The sequence below is a fragment of the Pongo abelii genome, chromosome 9 (genome assembly GCF_028885655.2).
Source record: "Pongo abelii isolate AG06213 chromosome 9, NHGRI_mPonAbe1-v2.0_pri, whole genome shotgun sequence".
In the NCBI taxonomy this organism is placed as follows: Eukaryota; Metazoa; Chordata; class Mammalia; order Primates; family Hominidae; genus Pongo; species Pongo abelii.
In genome coordinates this window covers 121,002,621-121,018,858 of record NC_071994.2, presented here as the reverse complement: position 1 = coordinate 121,018,858, position 16,238 = coordinate 121,002,621, and the positions used below count along the sequence as shown (strand labels likewise).

Below are 16,238 nucleotides of genomic sequence, written 5' to 3'. Positions count from 1 at the left end.
GTGGAGAAAGGCCCAGAAGGCAACAGGACAGCCAAGGGGCAAAATCTTGTCCAACTCGAGATGGAAGTTGCCAGTGGCCTTGGACCCGTAGGCGAGCTGGAGGTGCCAGTTGTGGCGGCCCCTCGGTGGCCTTTGGGTCTGCAGAGCCCGGTGCCCCTGCGATTCAGAGGCTCCAGCGTCTGTTGGGCGCCAGGGCGCCTCGCCAGACAGGCCTTTCTTTTCCTTGGTGTCTTAATTGGGTCTTAGGTGCCAGGCTGGTCCCCCGGGCCTGTTCTGCTTGGAGTGGCGTGGTAGGGGGTGGCAGAGGCGGCTTGGGGAAGATGTGATGCGGAGACAGCAAGAAAGATGGGGTTTGGAGTATTTTCTCTCCCGTTGCCAGTCACCCCCGCGGCACCAAGGAAAATGTAAATGTGAATGTTCGAGCCTGTTACAGAAAACAATATCCTCTTGCAATAATTTGTACGTCCATCTGTGAGGAGCGGGAGGAGGCAGGGAGAGAGAGAAGAAAACAGGATGAGATGGAGCATCCTTTGGATGGAATTAAGCAGTTATTGAATGTGTTTTAAGCGTCTGTTATTTCCATTCCTCTCAAAATACCTTTTTTTTATGATGACTGAGCTCAGACCGATTCCCCAGAACTAAACTGGGAAGGTGTTTTAATCATCGGTTATCGAGTCTCCAATAACTGCCTTATTATTGCCAAAACAAATCCAGGTTTAGGCAGCCGGATGAACCCCGGCGAGGCGCTCTCCGTTGTTCCATCCAGCGTGCCAGCATCTGTGTTGCCTGCATTTGCATTTTTACTGTGTAAAAGAACAAGCTTCCCCGGCACTAAAATTCCTGTTTTCTAAAAGCCAAAATAATGGATTGCATTGATTTTTTCATTTCCCACCCCAACTTCTCCGATGGGGACTCATGGTTCTTCTCTCTTGGGAAGACCAAATTAAAAGCCTTCGTCAGGCTATTAAGAAAATCTCCAACATTCTGTTCAGTGTCTAATTAAAAAAAGGGGGGGCAATGGGCAAATGTGCTTTTAAAATCTTGAAATGGCAAACGCAACTTAGGGGAGGCAGGCGAAGGGCCAGTGAATACTGGGGAGGGGCTGAGTGGCAGAGAGACCCCGGTTGCTAGAATAACATGAGGGAGATTGGCAGGGCCATGATGCCCGACAAGCCTTTCCGATGCTTCGTTTTTCTGGGCATCAAAGCCAGCTGCCTTCAATATATTTCTGCAGTAGAATGCGGGGCTAATTAGAAACAAAAAGCAAGTAAGCAGTGGACCCAAAGGCAGTGCTTAAGTTGAACAGATCCCGGGGGACTGGACAGAGAGGCTTAGTTTTCTTAGGATGAGGATCAGAGAGGATGTGGGGAAGCAGACAGGGCTTTGGGCCCAGGGAGAGCTTGCTAGGGAAGCAGGCCCCAAACAGGCTGGCTGGGAGCCCCCAAACACAGGGCCAAGGTCTGTCCAGAGCACCCTATGGGCTGTTAGCCTATGACAGAGGGGTGCAGACCTCAAGCCTTCCTGACCTTCTCGGTGTCTTAGAATTCCATCCTTGCCACTTGCTTGGTACCCTGCTCTGGCTGGGGACGGATGATTTAATTATAGATGAAGAGAGGGGAGGGCAGATGCTCAGAGAGTTTTTCTGCAGGGATACGAGTTCCAGGCTGCGAGGTTCTTCCCTCCTCCATGATCTTGGAGGAGTTGTTTTCTGGGGGACCTCTGAAGTAGTCAAGAGAAGATCCCCTAGTTCCTGAAGCACTTTCTCAGCTCCCAGCCCAGTCGATTCTAGCTGGTACCCGGGTGCATGAATAGGGTGAGCTACAGGCAGCAGCGATGGCAGGGTGCCAGGAACCCAAGGGCATGCCCCAGATTTGCATATAATCTGCATATGGATTTGCATGCTCACCTAGCCAGGCCAAAAGCTGTGCCCTCTGTGAGTAGCATCTTGATCTCAACCTCAGTAGCAGCCAGTCTTTGGCTTCCTCCTTGCATGGAAGGGGGTGGGGCAGGAGCTGGGAGAAGGACTGGTGTTGGTAATGCTTCTGTCTCCTAGATTTTGTTGCCTCCATATGTGCCTCCAGTGCTCAGCACTGGCTTCACCATCTGGCAAGGCAGCCCCAGAGCTCCCACCACCCCTATCCAAGGACAGACAGTGGCACTAGGGATATTGGGGTAGGATGGGTAGCAATGGGCCAAGACACCGTAAGGTAGACCAAACTTGGGATGTGGGTTGCTCCTCTCATGGTGCAGGAAGAAGAGGGTGAAGAGAGGGGCAAACTAGCTATAGAAATCCAGGGCCCGCATTAGCTTCCTGGTGGGTGCACCCCTAGAATGCAGGGAGCTGGGTGCCTAGGGTTGCCATCAGCAAGTGGTGAGGCAGTGGCTGATGGCATGGGGGTATGAAGTGAGGCGGAATGCTCTTTCACCCTCCTGGTTTGTCACCACCTAGCCTGGGAGGTGGTTGTGGCTTCAGAGAGATGAAAGATATAGCACCAGCTTCTCATTCCACCTCCCCTAGGGCAGCTTCAGGTATGTGGGTTGGTTATGGCGGGGCAGAGGGAGGACAGGCACTACGGTCACTGAGGGAAGGGCGTGTCAAGAGCCTGGAGTGAAGCTTGAGGAGTGAGCACTTCAGGAGAGCTGAGTGGCCCCTCCCAGCGAGCCAGCTGGGATGCTGCAGTGAGAGCGTGGCCTCGGGATTGGTTTTGTCTGCATTTCCAGGGCCCTGAGAGGATACTACTATGGCAGGTGCAGCTCCAAAGCCTTCCCAGATTATTTTTCTGCACATCCACTGATCCAGAAGGGGCCTGGCCCACCAGAGCCCACAGAGGTTTCCAAGGGATGTGGTATGGAGGCCTAAGGGGTGAGGTGGAGCCTCAGGGGATGGATAGAGGTAGAGAGGGGGAGGGTCAGAGGGCAGAGCTTCAACCAGAACTTTTATTCATTATCCAATTTCATATATTGGAGTAGAATGAAAAATAAAAAAGGTTGCAACCCACTAGTGTGGTAGAAATTTGGAGTCAAGACAAATCTTTCATTCACATCCTGGCTCTGCACTTACTGGCCATGTGACTTTGGGCCTCTCTGAGCCCCACTTTCTCCAGCTATGAAATGAGATTAAAGAAGATAATGCATATCAAGTAGCAAGAACATAGTTAGTGCTCAATAAACATTAGACCTCTACTTTTTCCTCTGCATTGCCTCTACCTTCCTCTCCCTACCCCCTCTCCAGAATGCATCATCAGATCCTTCCCTAAGCAGTTGAATTAATCAGCCACATTTTTGGCCAAGCCAGCTGGCTTAGACTTTATAACAATAAGAAAGACGGAGTAGTGGCCAGGACGGGGGACGTCAACTCCTTCCATCCGTCACCTAGCTGGATAGCATGTAGGACTCCTTCAGTAAGATAGCTGAGGCCATGTGGTCACCTGAGTGTCCCTGGGGTACCCAGCACACTTCCTTCCCCTGGCCATCAGTGGAAACGAAGAGGGCTGAGGTTGGCTTCAGACTTGGATTTGAGATGAGGCAAAGGCTGGTCTCATATCTGCCAAAGGAAGGCTGGGGTTGGTTGTTAAATCTCTACCATGGTTGGCCAGAGTAAGAACTATTCTGGAGTTCATGCCATAAAGCCTGTGTAAGCACTCCTCACAAAGCAAGGGGCCCTCATAACTGTCGCTGGATGTATTTCTGTGTCTCTCCCTGCAGAGATGAACCTCTGTTTTTCAGGCAGTTTTGCACATAGAGAACACTCTTGGCAGCCTGTGACCTTGGGACTGCTCTTCCCTCCATGATCCAGTCTGTCACAGGGAAGTGGCATGTAACCCAGAGGTCAAGTGCTGCCTATGGCAGGCCATGGCCTGTGGGATCCTACATGTTGGGGAGGCTATGGGCTCCACAGCCTGTGTGCCTTGTTAAACAGATGTTTGTCCTGTGCTGCTTTAGCGTGAACAGCATTAGCCTTGGGGACCACCCATGCCACTCCAGCTGCTACTCCCCTCATTCGTTCAGCTGCCCTGCCCCACTCCCTGTGCCCTGTCTCTACATGATGCTTGCACTAACAGTTTCCAAGGTCACCATCTTCATTAACAACAATTATTCAAATGCTAGTTAGTTGCATATGCATTAAACTGATTCTAAAGAGATGCATGTGTGTTTGCGCGTGCATGTGTGTATGTGTGTCTCTGTGTTGGAAAGAACATTATCCATGGACCTAAAAAACAAAGCTCAGCCTGTCTTACCTGGGCAAGTTGCCTAATGGTTCATGTGCCTTTATTTAGTAATCTGTAAAATGGGCAAAATTACCCCTGTCCTGGCTATCCTACAGAGCAGTTGTTACTGTATATGTGCATAAATAAGAATAAGAGGCATAAAAATGTACATCATGTGACAGTGCTTTGTATACGGAATGAGGCAACATATGAACACACACATGTAAAAACCACAGCAAACCCGTTTTAGCCTTATAAATGCTCCGCTGAAATGTGAGGCATAATTACTGTCATTTCATCATACAGGAACGATGAAGGTCTCACAGCTGTTTGTGGCTGTCTCCCCCTCCGTGGGCCCCAACATATGGAGAATTTTCCTAGCTTTGCTTTTCAGCATCATGGGGAACAGCTGATGAGGCAGAGCCAGGCAGGCAATAGTCTTCCTGGAGCAAACTTGGCAGATCCCTTGTGGCCCCAGTGGCGGTGGGAGTGGGAAGAAGCCTACCTCTGCTCCCTCCTCCCATTGCCCTCCAAGGTTCTTAGATGCAAGTGTAGTCCATAGTCCTCTGGACCAACTCCCCCAAGAGGACATTCTCCCTGCAGGGAATCCACAGTCTTTTGTGGGAAGAGCAGTAGGCCCAGTCCCATCTTATGTGACCTCATTTAAGGTCACAGCATTCACTGGAATCTCTGAAAACTCTGCCTAGTCAAGGCTGGTGGACACCCTGCTACTAGGGTGACCCTCCCGCAGTCGTGGGGTATGAGAGAGGATGGGACCCCTGCATTGGGGGTGGGAGAGGGAGATTCGGGCGATCACCTTGGGTAAAAGTCTTGCAGGGTTGGAAGGCATCTTTAAGGCTGTGGAATCTGTCACCTAATCAGAGGCTGACTCCCTCTGCAGCTTTCCCACCCAGCGTCTTTTTCTCTCTGCACTAGCACTTCCTGCAACAGGGACTCCTTCCTTGCAAGGCAGCCCATTCCTGGCCACACAGCTCTGACTATTACAGAGCTCATCCTTAGAATGAATCAAACCCTGCTGTGATCTTGGACCTTCTACTCACTGGTCCTGATGTCACCGCTTGGACCACATAGAGCAAGGCAAAGCCCTCTTCCACTTGACAGCCCTGCAACTATGATAGGCAGATGTCCTGCCCATCTGAGGCCCCTCCTCTGGACACGCAGCATCCCTAGTTGCTCTGATACACCCTCGAATGACATCGTTTCGGTGCTTCATGGTGCTCCTGAGTTCCACAATGGCTAGTTTTCTGACAGCAGGGTGGCCAGAACTGAGAGAACACTGGAGACAGCACTGTAGCCCCAGCTGGGATGCTGGTGAGCTGTCTCCCTGAGGTAAATGACTCCACCTCTCTAGGCCTTATGAATGGAGGAGATTGGACGAAATAATCTCTTAAGTCCCTCAAGCATTAACAATCTAAATCTAGGATTCTCTGGGGACAACTGTGCTGTCTGAGCCGACTCCCTGGAAAGAACTTTTGGCCATAAGGGACCTTCCTTTGACAGGCCCTGTCTAGAAAGGGCTGGAAGATTAAAGAGTCTGTCCGACAGTCAGCTGTTGCTCATAACTTCTCCTGGAGCCGATGGCTCAGGGCCTTGGAGGTTGAAGGATAGCTGCATCTCCACTGGACCTCGCAGGTTTCTGGTTGCTGGTCACAGAAACCATGTTTGTGCTAAGAATCTTAAAAACGAACACCAAAACCACCGATGTTTCTGATGGACACAGGGAGGACACTTGAGCTGCGCTTTGCATGGGGATTAGAAATGGGGGGTGTTTTTTGATCATCTCAACGACTAGGGTGGGGAGCTGCTGGCGTTTAGTTGGGGGAGGGATGGAATGTCTAATGACAGGGAGATTCCCAAATAATTCTGAATTATCATACCCCAATTGCTCTCTTCTGTCAGAAAGTCCCCCTACAGTGTGCTCACACCCTGGGGATGGTCTGAATCTAGCCTGTCGTGTGCCTGCTGAGCCACACATCCTGGCATAAAGATGTGAAAGGCAGCTCTGCCACTACAAACTGTGCAACACCAAGAAATTATTTGACCTAAGAGCTTGTCTTCTTATCTGTAAAATGGAGTCTTGAGCAGTAGCTACATCCAAGGGCTGTTGTAAGAATTAAATGTGCAATAATGCAAGAAAAAGGCTTCCCACCATGCCTGGCACAAAACGAATGCTAAAAAGAAATGATGGTGCTGGGCATGGTGGCTCACGCCTGTAATCCCAGCATTTTGGGAGGCCGAGGCAGGCTGATCACTTGAGGTCAGGAGTTCGAGACCAGCTTGGCCAACATGGCGAAACCCCATCTCTACTAAAAATAAAAAATTAGCCAGGCGTGATGGTGCCTGCCTGTAATCCCAGCTACTCAGGAGGCTGAGGCAGGAGAATCGCTCGAACCTGGGAGGTGGAGGTTGCAGTGAGCCAAGATGGTGCCACTGCACTCCAGCCTGGGTGACAGAGCAAGACGCCATCTCAAAACAACAACAACAACAAAAACAAAGACAAAACAAAACAAAACAACAACAACAACAACAAAAGATGGCACTGTGATGGGGAAGGTAGTGGTGGAGCAGGTGTGCCAGATTGGGTGGACATCACAGGCAGAGAGCATGGGACTTGGCCCGCTGCTCCCTCTTGTCCAAGGACCGTACCAGCTCAGGCTGCCTGGTACATGCTCTGATGCTGTCTGGGAAACTCACCCCTCTCCTTCCCAGAGTCTGGGCTCAGACAATTTCCAAGATGTGGATGCAACATAAAGGGTTTTTAGTGAAGCAGCAAGACACCATCTGGCTGGTCCTCCTCTAGGTTTTGAATGGACTTGGTGGGTGAGCTGGTGGGAGGATCACCCTACTGGTTGATCCTCTCTGGAACCAATTTTTCCAGCTCTGGGATGAGAACAATCAGAGTGAGGGCACATAATACATCTCCCGTGAAAACCTTTGTGTGGAAATACAGTGAAGTAATCAACCTTGCAAATCAGTCCAAGAAACTTCTCCAGCTCACATCTGCATGAAGAACTCTGCGTAAGGCCTAGGAGTTAGCAAAAGCTGTGTGGCTACTGCAATGCTCTGTTGCTATTGATTCTACCACTATTGTTTTCTTATCTTGATCTCCAAATTAAGTTAATTAATGTGGTGGTAGGGGCTTGTCAGCCAAGCAGATGGTAATTGTCTGTCGTTGGGAAAGGAAACATAGAAGTCCAGGACAGCAAATCTACTTTTCCAAAGGACTGTTACTCTCAGTATAGACAGAGGACACCAGTCTCAGAAATAGAATTTCTGGCCCTATGACAGACTTGGTGAATCTGTTATCTAAGGCTCTGCATTTTTAACAAGCTCTCCAGGTGATTCTTATGCATATAGATGTTTGAGAACCACGGTTTTAGGTTATTATTATTATCATCAGAGGTGAGCAGTAAATATTTGTTGCACAAGGATTCACTTTCCCCACAAATACTTACTGCTTTCCTGCTATAATGATAATGCTTGTAACAACAGCCACAAATACTTAGGTGGTGCCAGGCACTTACATACACCAGAAACTGTCCCAAGCTCTTCATATATATTAACTCATCCAAGCATAACAAGCCTTGAGGTAGATATTGCCACCACCTTTGTATAGATGGGGAAACTGAGGCACAGAAAGGTGAGGCAGTCTTGCCTGGGGTTACACACACTGCTTGTAAGTGACAGAGTAGGGATTCAAACCCAGGGAGCCTGGTACCAGAAGGTGGGCTTTTCACCACCGTACTGTGTGCCTAGTATGTGCCCAGGAGACAGAGTGGTGACTAGACAGTCACTGCCCTCAGGGAGCTAATGGCCTTGCAGGGGAGAGAATACCTACTGGCCCGTTGGCCCTGACCATTCCTCCTGTCCCCTGCCCCCTGCTCCCCTGAAGACCCATGACCTCTCCTACAAATGGTTGCCATGCCCGAGTGAGGCTGCCTCTAGAAGGATCTTGCCTGTCTCTGAGGGGGTGTGGCAGGGGCCCTAGCGCTGGCAGATACTCCTGGATGAAAAGTCCAGTGAATGAGATGAGTAAATATTGTAAGGGAAGAGAACAAAATGACTCATCTCCCAGTGGAGGTGGCGAGGTGTTAATATTTCAGCCCCCTTGGGTTGTCCTTTACAATGATTACGGATGATGACATGGGGGTAATTCAGTGTGCACTTCAGAGCAACCTCGGTCAGCCAGCTCCTCCCACTGCAGACAGACACCCCCATCCCACACAGGCAGGTGGGGTGGGAGCCCCGGGGGTCACATACACGGGGCTCGAGTTCCCTTTGCAAAACTAATCCTGATGCCCAAGCAAGCGGTGGAGGGCGAGCGAGTGAGTTGATGCAATGGATACTTAGGTTTCAGCGGTGACCCTGGGGGCAGGCAGCCCAAATGCCTGGGGGCGATTTCTGGTTTAAAAATATTGCTGTGCTATTTCCACACTTCTAATCTCCTAGCAATTTGGAGCCTGTTTTATGAAACACAGCATCAGGGTGGTACTCAGTGTTAAACGGCAGAGAAGATTAAATGGGTTTAAGTCTGGGCGTCTGTCACGTGACAACCAAGCCCATAACTTCCATTTTCTATTAAAAATCCATTTCCCCCTTTGACCAGAAGAAGCTTTGCTGTTGATCTGAGTGTCTCTCTCTTTATTTATGAAGTGTTCCCCCTCCTCTTCTTTCTTTCGGTAAATATGCCTGGTTCTGTCTGCAGAGGGAAGAAAGAGCTGCGGAGAGTGGCTGGGATTGGAGGGGAAAGGAGGAGTCTCTGTCAGGGGATTTGCTTTCCAAATTGGGACCAGCTTGGAGAGAAGACATGAGGGGAAACTTTGTCAGAGCCCAAACTTTGAACTAAACGATATGATGGAAAAAGCTCGAGTTTGGAGCTGGTTGAATTTTGACTCCATCTCTTCCTGGCTGTAGGATCCTGGAGAAGATGTCGACTCCTTCAGCCTCCTTTTCCTAACCCTTAAAATGAGACTAATGGGCCCTCCGCCTCATACCTTTGTGTGAGGATTAAATGGTCAAACCTGGTGCCTGGCACAAGAAGGTGCTCCAAAATGTTAGTCTCCTTTCTTTTGGGGACTCCACACCATTAGGCCAATAAGACTTTAGGGAAATAGATATCCAGCCAAAATGCCACAGAAGTTAGACATAAGGACTACAAGAACTTGGATAACCTCAGGCGCCACTGTTGGGGACTGCTGGACCCTCAAACCTTGCTTTCCCAAGCTTGCAAACCTCCATGTATCCCCCACTGCCTTCAACTCCCCACTGTCTTCCACCACTGAGGCCCAAACTCCTCAATCCAGCTGGTTTCACCTCTTCTCCCCAAACTCACCCAGTTCTCCAGCCTGCAAGGTTTCCACAGCGGCCCCCAACATGCATGCCTCACTCACTGTTGTTGGGCTGTCTTCTCTGGGAGTGCCCCGCCTTGTCACCCCACCTATCCAGGTCTTCCAGCTCAGCTCAGCTCCTACCTCTTCCCAACGCTTTTTCTCTGGCTGCTGAATAACTTTCCCCTTCCTTCCCCACGGCTCCTGGCTAAATCAGTGCTTTCAGCCCGCGGGTCACATATGGCCTGGTGCTATTGCTTAACCCCCTTTCCTGTTCCGCCTCTCCTTTACAATCTCCTGGAAGGTGAAGCCATTCTCCTTGTCTCTGATGCCTCCCACCATACCTGGGATACTGTGGTGCAGCGCATGGCTGGTGCTTGGTAAATATCTCCTGAGGCGATGAACATCTTCTCTGGTCCCTGGATCAGAAATGACTGGGGAAGGAGGACACTGAAGGGTGCAGGAGTCAGCCGAGAGGAAGTAGGGTTTGGAGAGGGCTTGGAATTCTGCAGGGCTGCAGGGTGGAGCTGTGCCCTTTCATCTCTGCGGTAACCTTAGGCACCCTCGACCCCTCAGGGAGAGTGAACAATCCCTATCTCTCATATTAGAACATCCTCATGGGGAATCAAGAACTGCCCCATTCCATTCCACTGTCTCGGCATCTCTGGGAGGCAGCTAAGATGGTGCAATCACATCCTGCCCTTTTGTAAAGGAGGCTCAGGAGGGCTAAGTGGCTTGCCTGAGGTCACACAGCAGGTGAGGGGTGAGCACCCAGAGGGGAGGTAGTTCTGTCAGACTTCAAGGCAGGGGTCTGGTGCTCCTCTGGGAGCTTGCTAGGGCTTTGTCACAGCTCTGAAGATTCAAATGAGTCTGAGAAGGTGGGGAAACCCCTGTGTAGAGGCCACACCAGACTCTATGAGGCCAGAGTGAGGACACCAGGCTCCTACTACTCCCTCTTCTGTCCCTGGAGTTCTGAACACACCCATTGCTTCTGTGGCCACTTACCTGTTGCCCATGTGCCCAGTCTTCAACATGGCACGTAGCAGAGATTTGAGGTATTTGATGGTCTGTGCCTCAGTTTCCTCTTTATGTATTTGCTTACTCCCTTCTCTTGGCAGGCAGGGGGAGGCTAAATTAATGCTTATTTAAGGGTTTCTGCATTCTGAGCTGACAGGTGCCTTGTGATGGTAAAATATGAACCCAATGTAAGCGCAAAATGCTATTGTTTTACACCTGAGGGTGATGTTTCATGATGGCAATGCACTGTCAGAGCCATACACAGAAATGAATGGTGTGTCTAATCCTCCCCTGCTCCCCCAGACTCAGAAGACAGAAGCTCACATCCCAGGGTGGGAGAAATATGAGGCTCCTTGCCTTTTGCTATAAATCTGCCTTTTCATCAGCCCTGACAGGTGGCTGGACAATCCCAGTCAATTCATCAATTAAATCTACCCATTTGTAGTTGCTGGGAACCTTGTGTCCTTGGCTTCAGCAAGATCCGAGGCCCAGGAGTGCAGGAAGGCTGTTGTCATTGTGGTTGATGCTCCTGGAGGGAACAGAGGGGGCCTGGGGAAGTGGTCGTCTCAGGAGGCAGGAAGAGTGGAATGGATTTCCAGCCAGGAGAGAAGGAGAGTGGGAATGTGTGTTTGGAATGCGCCTGGGGTGGAGGAAGGGTTGGGAAAAGTACCCAGCCTGAAAAACCATATTCTGTGGTTTTATTTGTCTTCCACGGGGTTTCTGCAGTAGAGCGGGAGGTGCATCTCCCAGCTCTGAGGCGAGGCAAAGCTGGGTTCTAGCCTCAGCTCTGGCATTTGCACATTGTATCACTTTGGGGAAGTTAGTGAACTTCTCAGAGTCCTAATTTCCTTATCGGTAAAATGGAAATAATAATAATAACACCCCCGAGGGAGTTATGAAGATTAAATATAATATCTGTATAATATAAATACAGTATCTAGAATGGACCTGGCACACAGCCTGGCCTGTAGTTAACAATGAGGTCAATGGTGGCTATTACTATTGCTGGAGGTATAATCATTACAGAGGGCTACATCATACTTAGCCTTAAGAATTTACTTACCTTCTCCCATGAATCAGTTCCTGAATTCCTCCTTGTCAGGGATTCTCTCGGCTTCCTAAGTCCATTTACAGGCACAATGTAGAGTCTTTCTGTACCGTGATGGATTTTTGGCTCCCAAATCCATGAAGCTGCCAGGGTGACAGTGCCTGATTAACTAGGTTTCTCAGGAGGCACCCAGGACCCCAAGAGCCATGTCCCTGTTCCCAAAAGCAAAGTATTGTCTGAAATGCCCAGAATCCAACAGAAAGTTCTCCCAGGAAGGAGTGTGTGTGTCGTGTATGTGCATGTGTGTGTGTGTGCACCTGTGTGTTCTTGGCCAGCTGAAAATGGAAGTTGGTGGCCAGGTTGTGCCTGAGGAAGGTGAAGGTCCCCTCTTTATTATTGCAGTGGTTACACTGTGGTCATACATCACAGAATGGTTAAGACAGTGACTGCAGGGCCAGATTGCCGAAGTCTGAGTCCCAGTGCCCTCACTTACTGGTTTTGTGGTCTTGGGTAAGTTGCTTTGATCTCTCAGTGCCTTAGTATCCTCATCTGTACACTGGGATACTAATAGTACCTGTCTCTTAGTGTTGTTGGGAGAATTAAAAGAAGTCATATAAGTAAAGTCCCTAACAACAGTGCCTGGCACATTGAAGATGCTTAACAAATATTTGCTGCATGGATGTCAGTAAGGAAGGCTTTCAGAAAGTGAGAAGAGTCTTGGAAGTGGGACCTGCTAAGTGTATATTCTAAGAGAAACCTCCCGAGCCTCGGTTTGCTGCCTGGTGAAATGGCATGATTTCATGCTCTTGGAGAACACTCCAGCCACAGCAAGTTGGGCATGCTTCCAGAGCTTCTGAGGGTCCCATGCAGAGCAGACTTGCTCAGCCACCAACTTTATGACTGTCACAAGAGTAGGCAGCATGAGGAGGAGGATGGCAAGGCCATGTGGCTCCCCTCTCCAAGAAAGTGCCTTTCAGCTGCTATGAGTGCAGTGCCTGGTGAAGACAGCAAATGCATTTGCTGCTAAGAGGATGCTCCTGACACCGCAGCAAGAAGCCCAGGAATGTGTTTTCCAGCACGTCTGCTAATGGCTCCATCACGGCTTTTTGTGAGATGATGTGAATTGCTCTGACCAATGAGGCTTAATGGCCTTCCTCAACGAGCTGCCTGGTATATTCTCCCCAGAGGCTCGGCTCAGAGTTAAGCCAAGAATATTAATACGGCCGGATGTGGGCCCTCCCCCATCCTATAAAGTTGTGGAAATTGAGGTCAAGTTGGGTCCCCTGCAACGTTCTTTAAACAAGCAGCAGAGTGGTTTGTTTACTCCTTGATCTTCCTGGTGGAGAGGGAGTGGCTTCCAGCTAGAGACCTGGGACCCTGCCATCTCTTCCTCTGGGTTGGTGTCCACTTGCTAGGCAGTGGATTTCTTAAAGAGGCAGGCTCCTCAAGAAGAAGGGGGACACCCCTTGATTCCAACATTCAGGGTTGCTGGGATAAGAACAGGAAATATCTAGGCCTGATGCTGGGATAAGAGGAACAGATGGCCAGTCTTCCGAGTCAGGTGGCCCTGCCACTGCCAGCTGTAATCATAAGAACATTCTGCCATGTGGTTGAGGGTTGGAATGGCACCATGTCAGAGATGGAAGGGGTCTTTGCAGTCTTGCCCATCCTCTCCCTCCATTTTCCAAGTGAAGGAGCAGACGATCCAAGTGAGGAAGGGAATTGCACAGTCACATGGTGTCAGGGCTGGGTTTAGAATCTGGGTCTTTTGCCCCAAGTCTAGATCTTATCCACCCACTCTTCTGCTGGTCCTCATTCAGTCCTCTGTGGCAACGCATTTCCCAAATCAGCTATCAAGGTCTCCTGCACTCTTGCATCTTCCATTCCAGGCGAGCATCCCGGCTCCTGTAGCCATTCATCTCAGAGCATGGTTTTGAGACCTTTTACAGCTTTCATCTGTGGGATGGTAGAAAGAGCACTATAATCCTCTTTAGGAGCAATGGGTTCACATTTTAGTTCTGTACCTTAGCTGTGTGATTCTGAACAAATCTCAAAAATCCCGGGATTTTCTTTTTTTCTTTCTTTCTTTTTTTTTTTTTTTTTTTTTTTTTTTTTGGTTCGAGACAGAGTCTTGCTCTGTTGCCCAGGCTGGAGTGCAGTGGCACGATCTCTGCTCACTGAAACCTCCGACTCCCAGGTTCAGGCGATTCTCCTGCCTCACCCTCTCGAGCAGCTGAAACTACAGGCGCGTGTGCATGGCTAATTTTTGTATTTTTAGTAGCAACGGGGTTTCATCATGTTGGCCAGGCTGGTCATGAGCTCCTGACCTCAGGTGATCCGCCTGCCTCGGCCTCCCAAAGTGCTGGAATTACAGGCATGAGCCGCCGCACCCGAAGGCTGGGGTTTTCTATAGATCAGGAACTGTCTCTGATTCACCTTTGCCAGTGCCTGGTATATAGTCAGTGCTCAATAAGTGCTTACTGAATGACTGATGCTTGAAGGTCAGGTGAATGAGTGCAGCCTGTCGCAAGCCTCCGTGGCTTATGTGGGTATTGTTAGAGCCCATGCTAACCAAGTCTCTCCCCTTGCCTCTCCTGCAGCCCGCCCTGAAGATGTTGGCACCAGCCTCTACTTTGTAAATGACTCCTTGCAGCAGGTGACCTTTTCCAGCTCCGTGGGGGTGGTGGTGCCCTGCCCGGCCGCGGGCTCCCCCAGCGCGGCCCTTCGATGGTACCTGGCCACGGGGGACGACATCTACGACGTGCCGCACATCCGGCACGTCCACGCCAACGGGACGCTGCAGCTCTACCCCTTCTCCCCCTCCGCCTTCAATAGCTTTATCCACGACAATGACTACTTCTGCACCGCGGAGAACGCTGCCGGCAAGATCCGGAGCCCCAACATCCGCGTCAAAGCAGGTAAGTGACAAGATGCCTGCTGCCCCAGTGGCACAGGAGGAGGAGGCTGCGCCGTCATTCTGAGGATATTTGGGGGGGCTTGCAAGAAGTCGTTCACTCAAGAACAGTTTTGTTGTTCTCTTTTGAATCTTAGTTGTACCACTTGCTGTGTGTCCATAGGCATAAGAGACACTTTCTTTCTTTCTTTTTCTTTCTTTCTTTCTTTCTTTCTTTCTTTCTTTCTTTCTTTTTCTTTCTTTCTTTCTTTCTTTCTTTCTTTCTTTCTTTCTTTCTTTCTTTCTTTCTTTCTTTCTCTCTCTCTCTTTCTGTCTGTCTGTCTTTCTTTCTTTCTTTCTTTCTCTTTCTCTCTCTTTCTGTCTTTCTCTTTCTTTCTTTTCTTTCTTTCTCTTTCTCTCTCTTTCTGTCTGTCTTCCTTTCTCTTTCTTTCTTTCTTTCTTTTCTTTCTTTCTCTCTCTCTCTTTCTTTCTTTCTTTCTTTTGTTTTTTGAGACAGAGCCTCACTCTGTCGCCCAGACTGGAGTGCGGTGGTGAGGAGACACCTTCCTAAGCCTCAGTTTTCTCATCTGCAAAGTGGATGCAAGTACCTACCTCTGTATCACTACATGTGATGGTTAAATGAGATGGTGTTCATTTAAATGAGGTGCACACTTCAGCCCTTGACTTATAGAAAACGCACAGTGAGGTTTCCTTGAAGCCTTTTATTGAAAAATAATATATAAAGGAAAGTGCACACATTATAAGTATGTAGCTTGATGAAATTTTACAAAGTTCAACTAACACTTAGATCGAGAAATACAACATCAGCACCTTAGAAGCGTTCCTCAAGCTTCTTTTCCGACACTATTCTCCTAAGAGCCACCACTATTCGGATTTCTAACAGTATAGATATTTTGCTTATTTATGAACTTTATACAAATGGTGTCCAATGGTGTGTATTGTCTAGACCTTTTGCTCACCATTCTGCCTATGGGATTTACCCCTGCTGCTGTGTGTGGTGGGAGGTTGGTTGTTCTCACTGCTGTGTAGTGTTCTGTCATGCAACTAGACCACACTTTCTTTATCCATTCTACTGCTGAGGGGATGTCTGAGGATAACATATCTCATGAGAAAAGGCATTTTGGTGATATTCACAATGAAAGACTTTTAGCAGTGAAAGATTTTGGTCTTTGGAAGAGTAGGTGGAGGCAAGGAGGTAGGGTTTCTCAGGTGGTCTATTTTAAGAAAAAAGAAAGTCTTATTTCTCTGGATTAGGTCAGGAGGCCAAGGGGACAGCTTAGATCAGCCATTCTTCACTAGGACACCAGGGTACACTGGTGTGTCACAATCAATGGTAAGGTGGGTCTCGGATCCTTATAAAGCACTGACGTTTTGGGAATGGTTTTCAACTTAGAAGAGCTTTTCAACTTAAAGACCCAGCCCACTGCAATGGTGCCAGGCCTAGGTCACACCATCTTTTCCAGGGACTGTGTTGGGCCAACCAGGGAGAGTGGTTCTGGGAAAGGCCTCCCAACCAGCATGTGGTGACAGACCCTCTCAGACTTCTTGGGGTCCTTTTCCCTTAGGTACACCTCTCATAAGAGCAAGGTTTAAAGTAGCTGGGAACGGGAGTGTGTAGGGGTGAGGTGGGGTGAGAGCTCTCCTTCATTCCATCGGTTGGTTTGGGGCTAGACCACGAGCTCTTAGAACACAGAGATATGCTC

The 16,238-nt window shown here is 49.3% G+C and overlaps 1 protein-coding gene across 1 annotated transcript in view; it reads left to right on the top strand.

The window, feature by feature from the left end:
• The window catches only part of DSCAML1 (DS cell adhesion molecule like 1), a 366,437-nt gene that overhangs the window by 2,159 nt on the left and 348,040 nt on the right, over nt 1-16,238 (top strand). Inside the window, exon 2 of the mRNA XM_024254942.2 lies at nt 14,222-14,539. Coding sequence (XP_024110710.2) covers nt 14,222-14,539 — 318 coding nt within the window. The remainder of the gene's footprint in view (nt 1-14,221; nt 14,540-16,238) is intronic.